This window comes from Lepus europaeus, chromosome 8 (assembly GCF_033115175.1).
Source record: "Lepus europaeus isolate LE1 chromosome 8, mLepTim1.pri, whole genome shotgun sequence".
Lineage (NCBI taxonomy): Eukaryota > Metazoa > Chordata > Mammalia > Lagomorpha > Leporidae > Lepus > Lepus europaeus.
In genome coordinates this window covers 98,436,259-98,455,520 of record NC_084834.1, presented here as the reverse complement: position 1 = coordinate 98,455,520, position 19,262 = coordinate 98,436,259, and the positions used below count along the sequence as shown (strand labels likewise).

Genomic DNA, 19,262 nt, shown 5'->3' with positions numbered 1-19,262 from the left:
GCCCAAGCACTTGGGCCATCCTCCACTGCCTTCCCAGGCCACAGCAGAGAGCTGGACTGGAAGAGGGGCAACTGGGACAGAATCCGGCGCCCTGGCCAGGACTAGAACCCGGTGTGCCGGCACCGCAGGCGGAGTATTAGCCTATTGAGCCATGGTGCCAGCCTGGGTTTCAGTATTTAAATATATAAAAATACCAGTACAATCCATTGATTCTTAAATGGTATACTATGCATATAAATAATAGCCTCTCCTGATCTGAGTACCCAGCTCCAGGCCTGATGCCTGGCAAATAACAAATTTTGAGAGTAAAATAAAATAACAATTTTCAATACATGTAGTATATGTCACTCATGACTGGACTTCAATGGTAAGGTGACTAGAATAATTAAAGCTTCCAAATTGCCAATGGCTCACTGACCCTTGAAATTTTTAAAGTTATACAAAGTTATTTGATGGAAGAAATATTGTGGGGTTATTACAATTGAGCACATTTCTTAGATATTAGTCTTTTAAAATTATTTTCAGTTGCTTCTTAGTATTTTTACTAAGTGTGTACTAGGAGTAATTGTTTTTGCTCTTTAACATTTCATGTTAATTTTCAAACATTCAAAAGAGTAAATAATAGCATAAAGAACTCTCTAAGTACCCATTTCCAAACATCTATAATTATCATGTTGGCTGCCATTCTTATTTTACTTCCCCTCCCCCAAGCTTTTTTTCTGGTATGTGTGTGTTGGAATATTTTAAAACAAATCCTAGTTATCAAATTCTTTCAGCTATAATTACTTCAATATATGTCACTAAAGGATGAGGACATTTTATAATACCATTTAGCACACCTAGACAGATTAACAGTTCCTCAGTAGAATATAGCCCCTGCTCAAATTTTTCCTGATTATCTCACAAGTGTCTTATAATGCTTTATCTGAATCAGAAGCTAAATGTTCAAAACAGTTAAGTTTGATTCGTATTATCTGTAAAGTTTATTTCAGTAGAAAATTCTTCCTTTTTTTTAGATTTTTTATTTATTTATTTGACAGGTAGAGTTATAAACAGTGAGAGAGAGAGAGAGAGAGAGAGAAAGGTCTTCCTTCTGTTGGTTCACTCCCCAAATGGCAGCCACTGCCGGCGCTGTGCCAATCCGAAGCCAGGAGCCAGGTGCTTCTTCCTGGTCTCCCATGCGGGTGCAGAGGCCCAAGGACTTGGGGCATCCTCCACTGACCTCTCAGGCCACAGCAGAGAGCTGGACTGGAAGAGGAGCAACCAGGACTAGAACCCGGCGCCTAAATGGGGTGCCGGCGCCGCAGGTGGATTAACCTAGTATGCCACGGCGCCGGCCCCAAATTCTTCCTTTTTTAATGAAACCAGAACATTTGTTCTGTAGAAATCTGTTCATTCTGGATTTGGCTGATTGAATCATGATATATGGTTTAATGTATCCCTCTATTTTCTATAAAAATGGTGCTTAGAGCTGACACACCATTGTCTTTTGGCAAGAATTATTCATTGGGGGGTAATGTGCACTTCTTAATACATTAGGATGCACATATTTGTCTCTTATTCTAGTGCTGTTAAGATTGACAACTGACTTCAAGTGTTGTCAATCTAATCCATCATTACAAAGTGTTCCAGCTCTGACCTAATAGTATTAGCTACTGATGACTGTTGGCGCATCTATTATTTCATCAAGAGTTACAAAATGGTGATTTTCTAATTCTATCATTCTGTCTCACTTATTAACTCATACCAAAAAAGCAGAATAAATGCTTGTTTCTTTTACTGGACTTTCAGCTTATGAGTCGATGTCCTATTAACTCCAACAGTGAGCAAACAGTCTTCCCCAAACCCAGCCTACGCTGCTCCCTGAGACCCCCCCAGTTGTTCTTACTGTGAAACCTAGCAGGGCTGGAATGGAATAGGATAGGATGGGACTGGGCAGCCCCAGGTTTGGTGCAGGGAGTTCTGGATGGGGAAGCAATGGTCAGAGAGGAGACCATACCTCAGGCAGGCTCCAGGAGGTGGAATTGAAGTCCTCTGAGCTGCTCTGGACGTCAGTGCTGGGTTCCTTGCTGGCGCTGCCACTGGCAGCAGCAGCCGCGTTCTCCTGCTGGCAGGCGTCTGCCGACCCAGGAAGCACGCTGTCCTGGCTGTCCTGGCTCTCCGCGGAGCAGAGCAGCACACACCCGCCCTTCTCCTTCGGCTCCGGCTGCTGTCTGAGCACGTCTGCCATCTGCGAGAGATCCCGCTTCATAGCGTAGGCATCTTCCCCATCGGCATAATATTTGGGTTCCACCTCACTAACCTGAAAGTTGAGGGTGTCAGAGTAGAGGTGCAAGGCCGCGCGGTTACTCTTCCTGACGTGCAGGGACACGTACTTGGCGCTAAAGCTCTCTATCATGGCCCGGGAGGCCTGGTCCATTAGCTTCTGGGCCAGGCCGAGGCGCCGGTGCGAGCGCTTCACGGCCAGAGAGGTGATGTGTCCATGCGGGACGTCGTCTGGATCCTCCTCCATTTTGGCCAGGACGTAGCCCACAATCTTCCCGTCCTCGTCCTCGGCGATGTAGGAGAGCTGCGGCCAGGAAAGGCCATGGTAGAAATAGTATTTCATCTGGTAGTTCTCAGGCAGGCAGAGCAGGTTGCAGTGCTGCATGTTCATCAGGTCCTCCGGCCGAGCGTTGCGGATATTCATGGTGGCAGCGCGTGAATACCGGGGCGAGGCGCACAAGCCCACGCCCAAACACCGTTTGTCTCTGCGGCCTCAGTTCACCGGGTCGCAGCCGCAGAGCTGGCGTCCTGGAGGTGGGATGGCGGGAAGGCGGGAGGACCAGGACCGGAAGGGGTGGTGCTAAGCCCTGGCTTCCGGAAATGCAGCCAATGAGGCTTCCTCTTCATTGTGCATGCGCGTGCACCTCCGAGTGCGGGGGTAGGGAGTGTGCAGTGCAGGAGCAGCTCCTTGGTTTCAAAGACGGTGTTTGGCCTGTTGGGGTCTTTACTCCTGATATTTGTCTCAGCTTTAGCTTTTTATTGTGCGTCTCTCCGTATACGTACTGCACAAACCCATGTAACGATGTTGGAGCACGGACCAGAACCTTGCCAGACCTCTCGTCTGCTTCAGTATGGCGCTCCGCAGGCCTCCAAAGTACCTGACGCCCGGGCTCCTAAGAGACTGGCTAAATGAAATACTGCATGCGTTCTTTGTTTTCACGTTTTGTCTTTTCATTGAGTTCCATCCACCTGGCTGTGTAAAGTTGAGGTTCTTTATGCTTTTTCTGTTTGATATTTCACTGCCTAGATATACTGTGGTTTACTCATCCGTTGCATTAGTGATGGCTGTTTACTATTTCCAGTTTGAGAATAGTATGAATACGCAAACGTACCAAACACAGCGTTTGTTGACACATGCGTGTATTTACCTAGGATTAGAATTACTGTATCAGAGACCATAACGACCTTCAGCTTTTGTAAATATTAAGGAGTTTTCCGAAGCATGTAGTTGCTTTGAATTCTCATCAGCATTTGGTCTTTTCTCACCTTTTTTTGTTTTTGCCCTTCGTGTGTGTGTGTGTGTGTGTGTATGAAAGTATTACCTAATTACCTATTTTGCATTTCTTTGATGGCTAGCAAAGTTGACCATCTTTTTACTTACTTAGATTTGTTAGTCATTCAATGTCTTTTGTGAAGTGGCTGCTCAAGTCTTTCACTCATTTTTGTATTGGATTGTGCCTTTTGCTCATTAATTATATATATATATATACATATATATAAATACACACTGGATATGAATCTTGTTACATATTTATAATTAATATTATCTAATGGCTTTTTCCTCTCTCAATGGTGATTTTTAACACCAAGTATAAATTTTATTTGATTTAGTGTTACAGACAGAGAGGGAGAGACAGATCCTCCATCTGCTGTTTCACTTTCCAGATAGCCATTCAGTTTCATCTAAATCTCCCACATGTGTGTTAGGGGTCCAATCACTTGGGCCATCTTCCACTGCTTTTACTAGGCCCTTAGGAGGGAGCTGGACTGGAAGTGGAACAGTTGGGACTTGACGTGGCAACTATATGGGGTGCTGACATCACAGGCAGCAGCTTTACCCACTACCCCATAATGCCACCCCCCAAGTATAAATTTTAATATGACCCTTTTGTCCATTTTTTAAATTTCATGGTTAATATTTTGTGTCCTGTTCAGGAAATCTTTGCCTATTTTACTAACAAAGTAGAGGTGGTGTTCTATTTATTCCCAAAAGTATTATTCTGCATTTTATATTTTGATATTCAGCTCTTTGAAATTTATTTTTGTGTATGTTGTAAGGAAGCAATTCAGTTAGTTTGTCCTATGTAGATACACAATTCATTTAGCATCATTTGTTGGGGGAAAAATCTCCACTGCACCACATTGCTAACATTGTGACAGATCTTAAATTCCGTTTCTAGATACATTAAAATTCTAATACCATCTTTGGAATGCAAGAGCTGGAAGGAAGTTCCATTTTGTTAGCACTATTTGCACATAAGCTGACTGTACATCCCATAATTATCTCTATGCCTTGTATGATCTTCCATACCAGATTCTCAGCACAGCTGCAAACTCAGAAACTAATATTTATTCTGTTGTAATTACATTAGTCCCTTTTAATTCACAGGAGATATATTCCAAGCATCCAGTGAATGCCTGAAACCATGGGATTCCAAAGAGTACTGAACTCTATGTATACTATCGTTCCTTCATAAATATTCCTGCATAAATATGATAGAGTTTAATGTATAAATTTGTCACAATAAGAAATTAACAACAGCAATAATAAAATACACTTTATCTTAGCCAAAAGGCCGATAAGCAATCACAACAATAATAGAATAATTATGATTGTATATTATAAAAATGTGTGCTTTGGGATTGTTATTAACTAAAATAGGGGTTAAGCGCAAGCTCTGTAATGTTGTGACAGTCAATCTGATAATCAATAACATTACTAAATGACTAATAGGTAGCGCATACAGCATAGATAATGCTGGACAAATGGATATTAACATCTCAGGTGCAATAGAACACACAAGATTTTATCACACTTCTTTTTTTTTTTTTTTTTTTTTTAGCAGAGTGGACAGTGAGAGAGAGATGACAGAGAGAAAGGTCTTCCTTTGCCGTTGGTTCACCCTCCAATGGCCACCGTGGCCAGCACACCGTGCTGATCTGAAGGCAGGAGCCAGGTGCTTCTCCTGGTCTCCCATGGGGTGCAGGGCCCGAGGACTTGGGCCATCCTTCACTGCCTTCCCTGGCCACAGCAGAGAGCTGGCCTGGAAGAGGGGCAACTGGGACAGAACCCGGTGCCCCGACAGGGACTAGAACCCGCAAGGTGGAGGATTAGCCTATTGGGCCGCAGTGCCGGCTTATCACACTTTTTAGAATAGTGCACAATTTAAAACTCACATTTGCTTATTTGTGGAATTTTGTATTTCTTATTTTCAGACAGATTGACCATGGGTGACTGAAACCACAGAAATAAAAACTGGATAAGGAGGAACTACTATGTATCATTATACAGATAATTGATATCAGATATATGAATTAGGTATATATAATATGTGAGCAGCACTACTGCTAATGTGTACACTCTTAATAGAGTAGTCAAGAGCATCTGATTTGTGAAACATAGCTTGAATAGCCACCATTTCTTTTGAAATTTTATAGTTCTCTGTTTTCATTAAAACATTTTGAAGATTTAAGATAGCTGTTTAAGTTCCTTGGTGGTTTGATAGTCTGTACTTTGGAAAAATTATTTCCTAGTATTATTCCCATTCAGAAATTTCTCTTCTATGTTGTACTTCACACCATGGACAGGGCTGTGTACTTAGAAGTGATATAGTTCTAAAAGCATGGTCCATACGAATTATTTGCATGACTCCACTCTGTTATAGTCTCCTGAAAAGATCACCTAGATTCCCAAAACTTGAATAAATCAGAATAAAAATATTTTACGTTCAGGCTGGTGCCGTGGCTTAACAGGCTAATCCTCCGCCTTGCGGCACTGGCACACCGGATTCTAGTCCCGGATGGGGCACCGGATTCTATCCCGGGTGCCCCTCTTCCAGGCCAGCTCTCTGCTATGGCCCGGGAAGGCAGTGGAGGATGGCCCAAGTCCTTGGGCCCTGCACCCGCATGGGAGACCAGGAGAAGCACCTGGCTCCTGGCTTTGGATCAGCGAGATGCACCGGCCGCAGCGGCCATTGGAGGGTGAACCAACGGCAAAAGGAAGACCTTTCTCTCTGTCTCTCTCTCTCTCACTATCCACTCTGCCTGTCAAAAAAAAAAAAAAAATTTACGTTCAGCCCAGTTAAATTATAGATATTGTATCGTCATATAGAATAATTGTTGTCCTAATGCTCAAGAACAGTAGTACCAGTAGCTGAGTAGTATGCTTGACATATTCCACAGTGGGCAGGGAACCAAAATCAACTGCAGCAAGCATGGTTTTTAATATAATTAATCTTTACACATATGTAAACACAGAAGGCATATGATGACAATTCCACTGTCAAGGAAGAAGGATCTATCAGATACAATGATGAGAACAGCTATGGTGAAAAATAGAGCAACTAGTTTTATTCTGATAAGCCCTTTTTCTTGACAGAAAAGTTACTTTGTACTTGCATTTTCATTTCAGTTGCACTAAAAAAAGGATCCAAGAGTAAAGACTCAAACTTTAAGATGATATTAGCAATAAATAGGACTTGATTTGGCCTCTGCTACTGGGATCAAATGTAAACCTTGTCTGATGAATAATAAAGAACCTGTAAGTTCTGTGCCATAGATAAGCGCTTCTTATCAGAGTTTGTTGGTAGGCCACTTTTATCATAAATGAAAAATCTTCACAATCTTCTTTAATACTTTGCAATAATTTAAGATAAAATGATCTAAGACATAAAGACAGTATTATAAATGAGAGCTTCTGGAGTTCAAGCCAGGTTTAATGTTGCCTCATTTATATTTTATGGGGAGAAAGCCCCTATGTGCCTCGTGGTTATAAATCTCATGCTTATAAAAATCTGAAGACAAAACATATGATCATTCAAGTCTGGTTTCTACAAGATTTTCAGTCAGTTGCTTTTCAACCTTTTATTTGCTTCAACCTACAATTTATTACTACTGATTCTAAGTAATACTAAAGTGTCAATGAGTTGATAATCTCTGTATGCTGCTTTTACCATATGACTTATAAACTTTGCTTCCTTCTCGGTATTAATCAATGAGTTTATTTAAAATCTTAAGAAGATATTTTAAATAGCTTTATATCTCCCTTGCCCCTAATCATTATATCAAGTTTAGTGCAAGAATATATTACATGGGGCCAGCGCTGTGATACAGCGGGTAAAGCCACTGCCTTTAGTGTCAGCATCTCATATGGGGGCCAGTTCGAGATCCAGCTGCTCCACTTCCAGTCCAGCTCTCTGCTAGGGCCTGAGAAAGAAGTAGATGATGGCCCAATGTGCCTGGGCCCCTGCACCCTTGTGGGAGACCCAGAAGAAGCTGCTGGCTCCTGGATTCTGGTTTTGGGCTTCAGATAGGCCCTGCTCCCGCAGTTTTAGCCATTTGGAGAGTAAACCTATAGATGGAAGACTTTCTCTCTCCTCCCCCGCCCCGTCTCTCCTCTCTAACTCTGTCTTTCAAATAAATAAAAAAAAAATTTTTAAAGATTTATTTATTTATTTGAAAGTCAGAGTTACACAGAGAGAGGCAGAGAAAGAAAGGTCTTCCATCCGATAGTTCACTCCCCAATTGGCCACAACAGCCAGAGCTGCACTGATTTGAAGCCAGGAGCCAGGAGCTTCCTCCAGGTCTCCCATGTGGGTTCAGGGGCCCAAGGACTTGGGCCATCTTCTACTGCTTTCCCAGGCCATAGCAAAGAGCTGGATCGGAAGTGGAGCAGCTGTGTCTCGAAGCGGCGCCCATATGGGATGCTGTCACTTCAGGCCAGGGTGTTAACCCGCCTCGCCACAGCGCCGGCCCCAATAAAAAAACAAATATTAAAAAATAATATATTATACATTACGAGAAAAAATATGTAAAATTTCTTACACACTTTGAGCAGCTTTCCTTCATCTGTATGAGCAGATGATTTTTATAAGTGACACTGACAATGACAGTAAGCCATCTTTTTTATCTTTACTAGGATTTTTAAAGTGATAGGGTTGAAAAATAAGGAAGACACAAAAAAATCAACCAATTTAGAAAAATTAAAAGCATACTGTCCTGAGCTGTGGCTCACTTGGCTAATTCTCCACCTGCGGCACTGGCACCCCGGGTTCTAGTCCCGGTTGGGGCACCAGGTACTAGTCCCAGTTGCTCCTCTTCCAGTCCCGCTCTCTGCTGTGGCCCAGGAAGGCGGTGGAGGATGGCCCCAGTGCTTGGGTCCCTGCACCTGCATGGGAGACTGGGAGGAAGAACCTGGCTCCTGGCTTTGGACCAGCACAGCACCAGCCATAGCGGCCATTAGGGGAGTGAACCAACTGAAGGAAGACCTTTCTCTCTGTCTCTCTCTCACTGTCTATAACTCTCTGTCTCTCTCTCTCACTGTCTAACACTGCCTGTCCAAAAAAAAAAAAAAAGCTATTTTTCTGTTTTGTTGTTGTTGTTTTTGTTTTACATCATGTCTTTCATCTGCCTTTATCATTCCATGGGCCATGAAATCAAAGAAGCATCCACACAAATGTGGGGACCCACAGAAATTTTGGAAGAAAGGGCACCTTATTCATCAGCAAGCCTTTTTTTTTTCTTTGATTCCACTTAATCTGTCTGAGGGCTCATTTTAGAGTGAGGAGACAACAATGGGAACTAGCTGCACCCAGAGGGGAATATGCAGTCATTTTGACTATAGTTGCAGCCAAACTTTGCACACTGAAGATGCTTAGAGAACAACATGGTTTACAACAACTATACTATGGAGGAACTGTATGACATATAAAAACTGCCAATGAATTGACAAAAAGATATTTTAATACCTGGAGGTGATAAGTTCTGTTTCTTTTCTCCACTGTCATAAGTAATACCAAAGTTCATAAATTTGGTGATCTTTGTAAGCTAGGACAGATAGCAAAGAATTTTCTATACCCTTATGTTACTTCGTGTTCCCAAACCACTTTTTTATGGGCGTGCCACTGGCAGACATATCTACATAAATAGGAGATCATAAGATCATAATTTTGAAAAATGTTTTGAAGTTAACAATGGATTTGTGCAATGTACAGTGGCTATAAGACAGTCTGGAAACTCTTATTGTATTACAAGAGAAAAAAAGAAACCAGGTTTAATATGAGCCAATGACAAACATATTAATACAAAAGCTAACATTAGAATGTGATTCTGCCTTTAGCAGTGCTTTATGTGCTGCTGAGTAGCTATGAGCAGAGACGAGGTTAGACCCAAGAAGAGGGAGCCTCAATCAGAACTGCAAGTGCGGGAAAGGGGACAAATCAGCCTGAGTAAGAAAGGTAGAATGCACTCATTTTAAGCAATGGGATCATTCTTTGCCTTCATGAATCTCTGTTGATGTAGATAATTCCTTTTTCTTCATAGCAAAAGATAAATAGGCTTATGTTTGTCAAGAAAATTTTATGCTGGGTCTGGCTATAAGGTTTGATAAAAGGAAAAGGCCTCCTTGGCTTGTGATGACAGGAAAAGGTCATCTCAGAGTCTGTAACTCTGAGATGTTAGTTTAAATTGCATACCAAAGAAAATTCAGATTTTAAGCATATCCAATATGCTATGTCAGTAGTAGTGGGCAGACATTTGTGAAATTGGGTGAGCTTTGGAACCCTGAGAATGGTTTTCATCCTAGAAGACTATCTTGTCTCCTGTGGGTATAAATATATAATATTCTAAACATGAACCTGAAACAGGCATAGCCATTTATCTTCTGGTTTGTGTATCACAGAAGGTCTACTCAAGAAGCAAGAGTTAGCAGTCCTATCTTCCAGAGATGGAGTGACAAAGATAAGACCATCAATATCTTGAATATTGACAGTTTCCAGTAGATAAAGTGTTATCTAAATCCTGTTCCAAAATTTGGAAAGTTCTTTATAACTACAATGAATTTGTTCCAGTGTGAACTGGAGGTCTGCATGGTTCTTGAATTGTACTGGAAAATAAAATAGATTAAAAAGTTACTTCTGTAAAATGTCTAGTAGCTTCTGCAATGCAAGATAGCAAAGGGATGGAGTTGGAAATCACAGGAAAGGAAGATAATACTGTAGAGTGTCTTGCTTGAAGATCTTTAAAATCCTGATTATTTCTGCTGTTTCCACATTGCCAACTGGATGGAAATGTAAGGCATTAGTTTCAGGAAGTATCCAGGTGATTCAGTGTTGAGATTGATCCAGAAATACAGACTTGATTCCAAGATTGGTATATAAGCAGTCATTGTAATGAGTGTTGTTGGGTATGGGAAAAGAGCCTGGGCATGCTTTAGAGAGACACAGCATTTGCTTTGCTTCTTATTATCTTTTCAGATTTCACTCAAATGTCACATATTATGTGAAGTCTTCTCTGATTCTTTTCCAGCTGGAGAAATGAATTGCTTCCTTATTTGTATGCAACTCCCACTGTTATCTATGTTATCTGTGTATCTTATGCTTTATTCTTTTTTTTTCATTTATTCAACTTTTATTTAATGAATACAAATTTCCAAAGTACAGCTTATGGGTTACAATGGCTTCCCCCCTCCCATAACTTCCCTCCCACCCGCAACCCTCCCCTCTCCCGCTCCCTCTCCCCTTCCATTCACATCAAGATTCATTTTCAATTCTCTTTATATACAGAAGATCAGTTTAGTATATATTAGGTAAAAATTTCAACAGTTTGCCCCCATATAGCAACACATAGTGAAAAAAAAATACTGTTGGAGTACTAGTTATAGCATTAAATAACAGTGTACAGCACATTAAAGACAGAGATCCTACATAATATTTTTTTAAATTAATTAATTTTCTATGCCATTTCCAATTTAACACCAGGTTTTTTTTTTCATTTCCAATTCTCTTTATATACAGAAGATCGATTCAGTATATAATTAGTAAAGATCTCATCAGTTTGTACCCACACAGAGACACAAAGTGTAAAAATACTGTTTCAGTACTAGTTATAGCATCACTGCACATTAGACAACACATTAAGGACAGATCCCACATGGGATGTAAGTACACAGTGACTCCTGTTGCTGACTTAACAATTTGACACTCCTGTTCATGGTGTCAGTAATCTTTTCCTGTGTTTCTTGGGGACTTGGCTCTGCCTTTTGAAAATAGTGGTTTTTCTGGGGACTAGCAAATTGCACAATGCATAGTAGGTCTTAAGTGAATGCTTATGGAATCAATACATCATTGGAGATATAAATATATTAAGACATCCAAAAAATTCTTTCTTTATGAAGTCCAAATAAATTATATGATTATAGTGCATATTTTTGTGTAATGATATCCATTATTATTCCTGAAAGAATGTAATGAGAAAATATGATGGTACTTATACTATATCACTTTCTATACTTAGCAACATTTTCACTAACCAACTACATTATCTACCAAATGTTACAATGTCTAGGCTACTCAGAGATTTGTAGATCACTTTCATTTTCTAACAGGAAAGTAAAATGGACATATTTTATAATCAGTTTACAGCTCTAAATTTCTCTTTTATGCCTTGGGGAGTAAGCTGGTTATTATCTGTTGTATTTTTGACCCCTTAACCTTAAAACTATGTTTGTCAGATTTGCAAGCTGGATTTCTGATAGATTTGGTCAATGGGAGATCATGGTGCTAGAAATAGGAAAAAGAAAGGATGGAAAAAGCCGGAGTATTTAACTCCCACTAGAACATCTTCAGGGCACCTTGCAGTAGTAGATGGTTCCCTACTAAATTGACCTTTACTGAGTTCTAGTTTCTCCCAGGCCACCCTGGCCTCTAGTCTCTGGTGATAAGATTTTCTTTCTTTATCACCCAGCCCTAGAAGTGATTGCTTTGTTGGCTTCTCAGCTCTTCCATCACCCTTTAACTGTGTATTAAATTTCCTCAATTTAAATACATAGACTGATTTCCTACCTGGCCTCTGATTGAAAGAAGAATTATAATAATTGACTGGATGACATTTGAAATAATGTGTATGTTTGAAAGGCAGAGTGGGGGATGGGGAGAGAGATATCATCCATCTGCTGGCCCACTCCCGGATCCCCTGAAACAGCTAGGATTGGACCAGCTTGAGGCCAGGAGCCTGGACTCCATCTGAATCTCCCACACATGTTGGAGGGCCAACCTACTTGACCCACCATCTGCCCTCTCCCAGGATGCACATTAACAGGAAGCTACATTGGAAGCACAAAATAGTATTTGAATGGGCACTTTGATGGAGGATATGGGTATTCTTGGTGGCATCTTAAAATACTATTCCACAACACACACCCTGAATTGACTACATTTTAAGTGTAAATTGAAATTTTGTAATTACTTTCCCAGTTCAGCACGTGGATCCCAAATACTTGAGCATTAATGAATGATGTAATAAGGTCAAATATTCAGAAATAGTCATGAATTCACTGTTGGGTATGAGGAGAATGTACAGAATTCCTGATGGCAGAGGTATCATAATCCTGTTCATTCACCTTCAGATTATTTCCACATAAGAGCCCCACTTATCTTACATGCCATTAGGAAGTCAATGACTACAAGGGATATAGAGACAGAACACACTGGCAGTTAGGATTAGGTCATGAGGATTTGTATGAAATCTCATAACCATTATTACATGGGAATATATGTGGAGTTTAGAGTGTCAGTGGAAAGTGAGTGATTAGGAGGGACCAGCAGCTATAGCTAAAGAGATCAGGTAGCATTAAGAAATCATGTTGGGCACGTGAGAAAAAAACTTGACTTCCATTCTTGGCTCAGTCACTTATGTATGATCTTGGAGAGACCACATAACTTTATGTCCCCTCCCTTTTTTCCTATAGGGGCTGAATACACACACACACACACACACATATATATATACATACATACATGTGTATACATACACATATATGTGTGTATGAAATAAATATATGTGAAATATATATTTATAATATATTTATTAACTCTGATATTTTATTCTTAATATTTATTAATTTTTCTTTATTTTAAGTGCAGAGCAACAGAGAGAGACCTTCCATCCACTGGTTCATTTCCTTTTTTTTTTAAACATATTTGAAAGAGTTATGGGGAGGGGGAAGAGAAAGACAGAAAGTTCTTCTATGCACTGATTCACTCCCCAAACACTTGATCCATCATCTGCTGCTTTTCCCAGGCCATTAGCAGGGAACTGGATTGGGAGTGAAAGAGCTGGGACAGGAACTGGCATCCATATAGGATGCTGGTGTTGCAGGCTGCTATGTCACAACACTAGCCCCACTAGTTCATTTCTAAAAAGCCTACAGCAGCTGAGGATGAGCCAGACTGAAGCCAGGAACCAAAGCCAGGAATTCAATCTGGGTTCCTCACAAGGGTTGCAGGGATTACAGTCCTGCTGCCTCCCACAAAAATTAGAAGGAAACTTGATTGGAAATAAAGGCATGAGGCCGGTGCCATGGCTCACTTGGCTAATCCTCTGCCTGCAGCGCCGGCACCCCAGGTTCTAGTCTTGGTTGGGGTGCTGGATTCTGTCCCGGTTGCTCCTCTTCTAGTCCAGCTCTTTGCTGTGGCCCGGGAAGGCAGTGGAGGATGGCCCAAGTGCTTGGGCCCCTGCACCCTCACGGGAGACCAGGAGGAAGCACCTGGCTTCTGGCTTCAGATAGGTGCAGCGCGCCAGCCGTGGCAGCCATTTGGTGAGTGAACCAACAGAAGGAAGACCTTTCTTTCTGTCTCTCTCTCTCACTGTCTAACTCTACCTTTCAAAAAAAAAAAAAATAGAGACACTCAAATATGGGGTACAGGTATCACAAGCAATGGTTTAACCTGCTGTGTCAAAACACATGTCCATGCCTTCTAATTTGTTCTCATAATGAAATGGAATAATGTATAAGAGAACATTATATATAAACATAGTCGTTTAATAGAAGAAATCGTCTTGAAGATGGATACGTTGATGAGAACACTGGCTGAATGTCCCTCTCTGCCCGCCACTGCAGCCATTACTGCAGTGAAGGTCGGTATCCTGTTTCAGCCAGTTGCTGTACGTGAGCACAAAGGCTTCCACAAATCCCACTCAAACCCAAAAGGGCACCCACCCTTTCTCAACCAGGCAGCAGGCACTGTTGTGGGGAAGTTGGAGCGAGATAAACATGCCCCTCTACTTCTACTCGTTCCTCGCGCAACTGCTAGCCCCCAGGACTTCAGTCTGGACTCACACCATGTTCTCCCTCCAGCTATATCACCACTGGTTGCTGCAGTCCGGTGCCATCTCTGTCTCCAAGCTGTTGCCTGTTCCACCTTTGCTGCTGCTGTCATGTGTTGTGCCCATGTTCGTGCTGTGCATCTACACCCTCCACACAGGTCCATAGCATTTGTCTTCCTCTTGTAGGATTTCCAGTGTGGTTTCCTCTACAATTCTCCCCTGAGAGTGCACGTCCTACACTTTTTTTTTTTTTTTTACTATTTATCCCTAGCCTAGTGCAATATGATGTCATTCCCTAATCTGTCATCATGGAAATCTCTGAAGAAATAACTATGAATGTGTTTTGAAATAAGTGGATTAAGAAAAGAAATGACAGACTGACAAAAGGGCATGAGAATAGTAGTATTTAGCTCTGGAAAGGATAAAAAAAAAGGAGAAAAAAAATCTCATGTTTTCCTTGAAATCCTGCAGTATATTCCATTCCATTTTCAGTTATTAAGACCAATTTTCTTTTTTTTTTTTTTTTTTTTGACAGGCAGAGTGGACAGTGAGAGAGAGACAGAGAGAAAGGTCTTCCTTTTGCCGTTGGTTCACCCTCCAATGGCCGCCGCGGTAGCGCGCTGCGGCCGGCGCACCGCGCTGTTCCGATGGCAGGAGCCAGGTGCTTCTCCTGGTCTCCCATGGGGTGCAGGGCCCAAGGACCTGGGCCATCCTCCACTGCACTCCCTGGCCACAGCAGAGAGCTGGCCTGGAAGAGGGGCAACCGGGACAGGATCGGTGCCCCGACCGGGACTAGAACCCGGTGTGCCGGCGCCGCAAGGCGGAGGATTAGCCTGTTGAGCCACGGCGCCGGCCAAGACCAATTTTCTTTAAAACTTAATTGCCAGATTTTATTCCATGGGCCCTTTGGACATGACCAAATGTCCTCATCTAATAGGAAGTCCAGTGATTAAGTCAGAGAAATAAAATCACTTGAGAAATTAGTGATAGAATTTTAGAGAGAGAGTGTAGGATGCTGAACTCCTACGTAAATTCCTTTTGGTTTCCTGGTGGACAGCTAATTGCCCACATTTAGAAATGCTATTTCTTTATAATCTCCATTTCACATGTTCTTTGCCACTTTGATTGTTGACTTAATTATTTTATGCACGTGCCCCAGAATTCAGATGTTTAAAAAGTGAATTATTTCTCAAACTCAGGAAGTTAATATACCTTTTCGATGATTGTCTATGAAAAAATTCCAATTTTTTTAGTGGCTCCATAAAAATGATTTTTTAGACAACTATTCCAAATATAGTTTTATGGCTGGGTTGAACCACATGATGTTTTGGAATTTTCTGGTTATAAAATTCTGTATTAGTCTACACAGATGAATTTTGTTGCTGCTGGGGTAGGCCAGTCGGAGTCAAAATGGAAAAGATGAAGTGACATAGTGCTTTGGTATTTAGTGAGGATTCACCAAGTGAAAATAATTTCCTCTATCCTTACAGCAATTGACTATGAGCATTTTTACACAGAAAGGGGAAAATTGATGAAATATTTTTTCCTCCATGTTAGTGATAATTATTTATAACCAATTATTTTCTATCATTTTTTTGAGCCACACCAGTAAGTTATATAGTAACATCCTGCCTATACCCATTTCTGTGTCTCCATGACCAGAATTAATGTGCAAAATAGAAAATGACAAAAAAGTCTAGCAGTTTGGAGACACACAGTGGTCTTTAGTAGTTGATTATGAGAATTAAGCTTTGGACATTCTGATGGAGCAGTACTTTGTTCAAAGTGATAAGAACACAAGAGGCCTGCATATCTCCATTCAAACTTACTGCAAAGTGTTTTCTTGTCTTAAGTCTAGGTCAGAGAATTCTCAGTAGTCATATTGAAGAACTGGTGTTGGAGAAGCAGAAGTAAATCTGGAGAATTGGTGTAAACATGCAGAAATGCCTTGCCCTTTCAATAGTTGATCAAGAATACAGATTTGCTGGAATTTCTCAGGGTTCTTACTAAGTTAAAGCCACTGACTCAAGGAGAACTCAACACCATTCACTGTATATATGAAGGGCTGGCATCATGGCACAGCAGGTTAATCCACTGCTTTGGACTCCAGCATCCATATCCAAATGCTGGTTTGAGTTTAAGCTACTTGGCTTGCTTGCTTGCTTTTTTAAAAAAGACTTATTTATTTATTTAAAAGACAAAAATGAGAGGGAGAGAGAGAGAATAATCTTCCATCTGCTGGTTTACTCCCCAAATGGCTGCAATGGCCAGTGCTGGGCCAATCCAAAGCCAGAAGTCAGGATCTTCTTCTGGGTCTACTATGTGGGTGCAGAGCCCCAAGGACTTGGCCCATCTTCAGCTGCTTTCCCAGGCTCATTAGCAGGTATCTGGATTGGAAGTGAAGCAACTGGGACTTGAACAGGTGCCTATATGGGATGCCAGCATTGCAGGTGGCAGCTTTACCCACTATGCCACAGTGGGTATTCTATTCTGCTTTCAATCCAGCTTTTTGCTGATATGTTCAGGAAAGCGGTGGAAAGCAGACCAAGTATTTGTGTGTCTGGTACCCATGTGGGAGACCAGGAATGGAGTACCTGGTTCCTGGCTTTGGCCTGGCCAAGCCGAGGCTATTGCAGCAATTTGAGATGTAAACCAGCAGATGAAAGAGTTCTCTGTCTCTGTCTCTCTATCTCTTCCTCTGTTGTTCTGTCTTTTAAATAAATGAATAAATCTTTTTTTTTTTCTTTTTTTGACAGGCAGAGTTAGACAGTGAGAGAGAGAGACAGAGAGAAAGGTCTTCCTTTGCTGTTGGTTCACCCCCCCAATGGCTGCTGCAGCTGATGTGCTGTGGCCGGCGCACCATTCTGATCCGAAGCCAGGAGCCAGGTGCTTCTCCTGGTCTCCCATGTGGGTGCAGGGCCCGAGGACTTGGGGCATCCTCCACTGACCTCCCGGGCCACAGTAGAGAGCTGGACTGGAAGAGGAGCAACCGGGACAGAATTCGGCACCCTGACCGGGACTAGAACCTGGTGTGCTGGCGCCGCAGGCGGAGGATTAGCCTATTGAGCCATGGCGCCGGCCAAAATAAATCTTTTTTTAATGTATGAGTAAAAAAGATCAATATTATGGACATCAGCTGACTATTTCAATTGGATAAATATTTCCCCACAATCATGTTGCTAGTCAAACACTAATTTGTCATTCACTTTCTAATTAATTCAAAAAATATAAAGGGTTTTAAAATTTTTCACTCTCCACATTTTTTTTTTTCACCTGTATCTTTCTCTTTCACTGTCATTAATTCTTGGATTTTCTCTCAGCTTTACCTCCCCAACACAGCACAGACTGAAGATGCAAAGCATAGGATACAGAGGAAGAAAGATGACACTTGGGTCGCTAGGCTCCTGGCTCACTTTGCTAATCTTCCTCAACTGCCGTCACTAAGAAGAGTGCAGAGATGGCTACTGCCATGGCTGCTGTTGCTGTGCCGTATTTAAATGCATTCTGAGAGCCTTACATAATTTTAACTCTGCTTGATGAACTTATTACCCAATGTATAATCTAGGAAGACAAAAGATTAACTTCCTGGACTTCGAAACCTTTTTTTTTTTTTTTTTTTTTTGACAGGCAGAGTGGACAGTGAGAGAGAGAGACAGAGAGAAAGGTCTTCCTTTTGCCGTTGGTTCACCCTCCAATGGCCGCCGCGGTAGCGCGCTGCGGCCGGCGCACCGCGCTGTTCCGATGGCAGGAGCCAGGTGCTTCTCCTGGTCTCCCATGGGGTGCAGGACCCAAGGACTTGGGCCATCCTCCACTGCACTCCCTGGCCACAGCAGAGAGCTGGCCTGGAAGAGGGGCAACCAGGACAGGATCGGTGCCCCAACCGGGACTAGAACCCGGTGTGCCGGCGCCGCAAGGCGGAGGATTAGCCTGTTGAGCCACGGCGCCGGCCTCGAAACCTTTTTTTATAGGTGAAATATATCTTCTATGTAAAAGAATGTATATAACATATAGACAGAGTTTAAAAATAATAAAATAATCTTGCTCATCATACTCAATACTTAGAAGCTAAAACCAATACCTTTGAAAAATCTTTTATAATCCTTTCTAACATCTTTCTCCTTGGAAGTAATTCATATCCTGATTTGCATATTAAACATCTCTCATGTAGGTATGTACTTAAGAAATTACACTGGTGTGTACTCCAGGGTATAGAAATATTAGCTGCCATCTTGGAATTCTGCCTACCACAAAATTTTGCATATGAATGTTCCTGATTATTTCTCTTATCTATTTTGCTATAATCATATCAGTTCTTACATGCTTTTTAACTCTACAAAGTTTGATTGAACATTTTACAATATTATTTTATCATACATAGCCACCATTAAGATATAAGAATTTGTTTTGTATGCATCCTCACCAATAATTAGAATTTACATTTGAATACATTTTTATAACTTTCCTTAGTAGAGCTTTTGTCCATCATTTCTTAGATTCACTCCTAGATATCTTATTTTTATAGATACTATAATTTAAAAATTATAGTTTCTAAAAATTTGTTGCTGAAAATTTTGAATATTAATATCATATTCAGTGGATTCACTAAATTATCTTGTTACTTTTAATAACTTATATGGAAATCTGTTTTGGATTTCCTAAGTAGATAAATGTATCATTTAATTAATAACGACTGCTGCTTTTTCCTGTTCTACCCCTATGTTTTACATGAATTTTTCATGTTGAACTGAGCTGTCTAGGTTCTCCAGTACAATATGGAGTAGAAATACTGGTAAGAAAGACCTCTGTGGTGGTTGTTGGGGCGTACCAGGTTAAACTGTAGCTTGGGAAGCAACATCTCCAATCAGAATGCCTGATTCCAGTTCTGGCTCTGCTGC

The 19,262-nt window shown here is 41.3% G+C and overlaps 1 protein-coding gene across 1 annotated transcript; it reads right to left on the bottom strand.

The window, feature by feature from the left end:
* Positions 1-1,981: 1,981 nt before the first annotated feature.
* NAA11 (N-alpha-acetyltransferase 11, NatA catalytic subunit) lies at positions 1,982-2,692 on the bottom strand. Its single transcript, XM_062198918.1, has one exon. The coding sequence runs from the start codon at positions 2,687-2,689 to the stop codon at positions 1,982-1,984; it is 708 nt and encodes a 235-aa protein (XP_062054902.1). The 5' UTR covers positions 2,690-2,692.
* Positions 2,693-19,262: the final 16,570 nt, after the last annotated feature.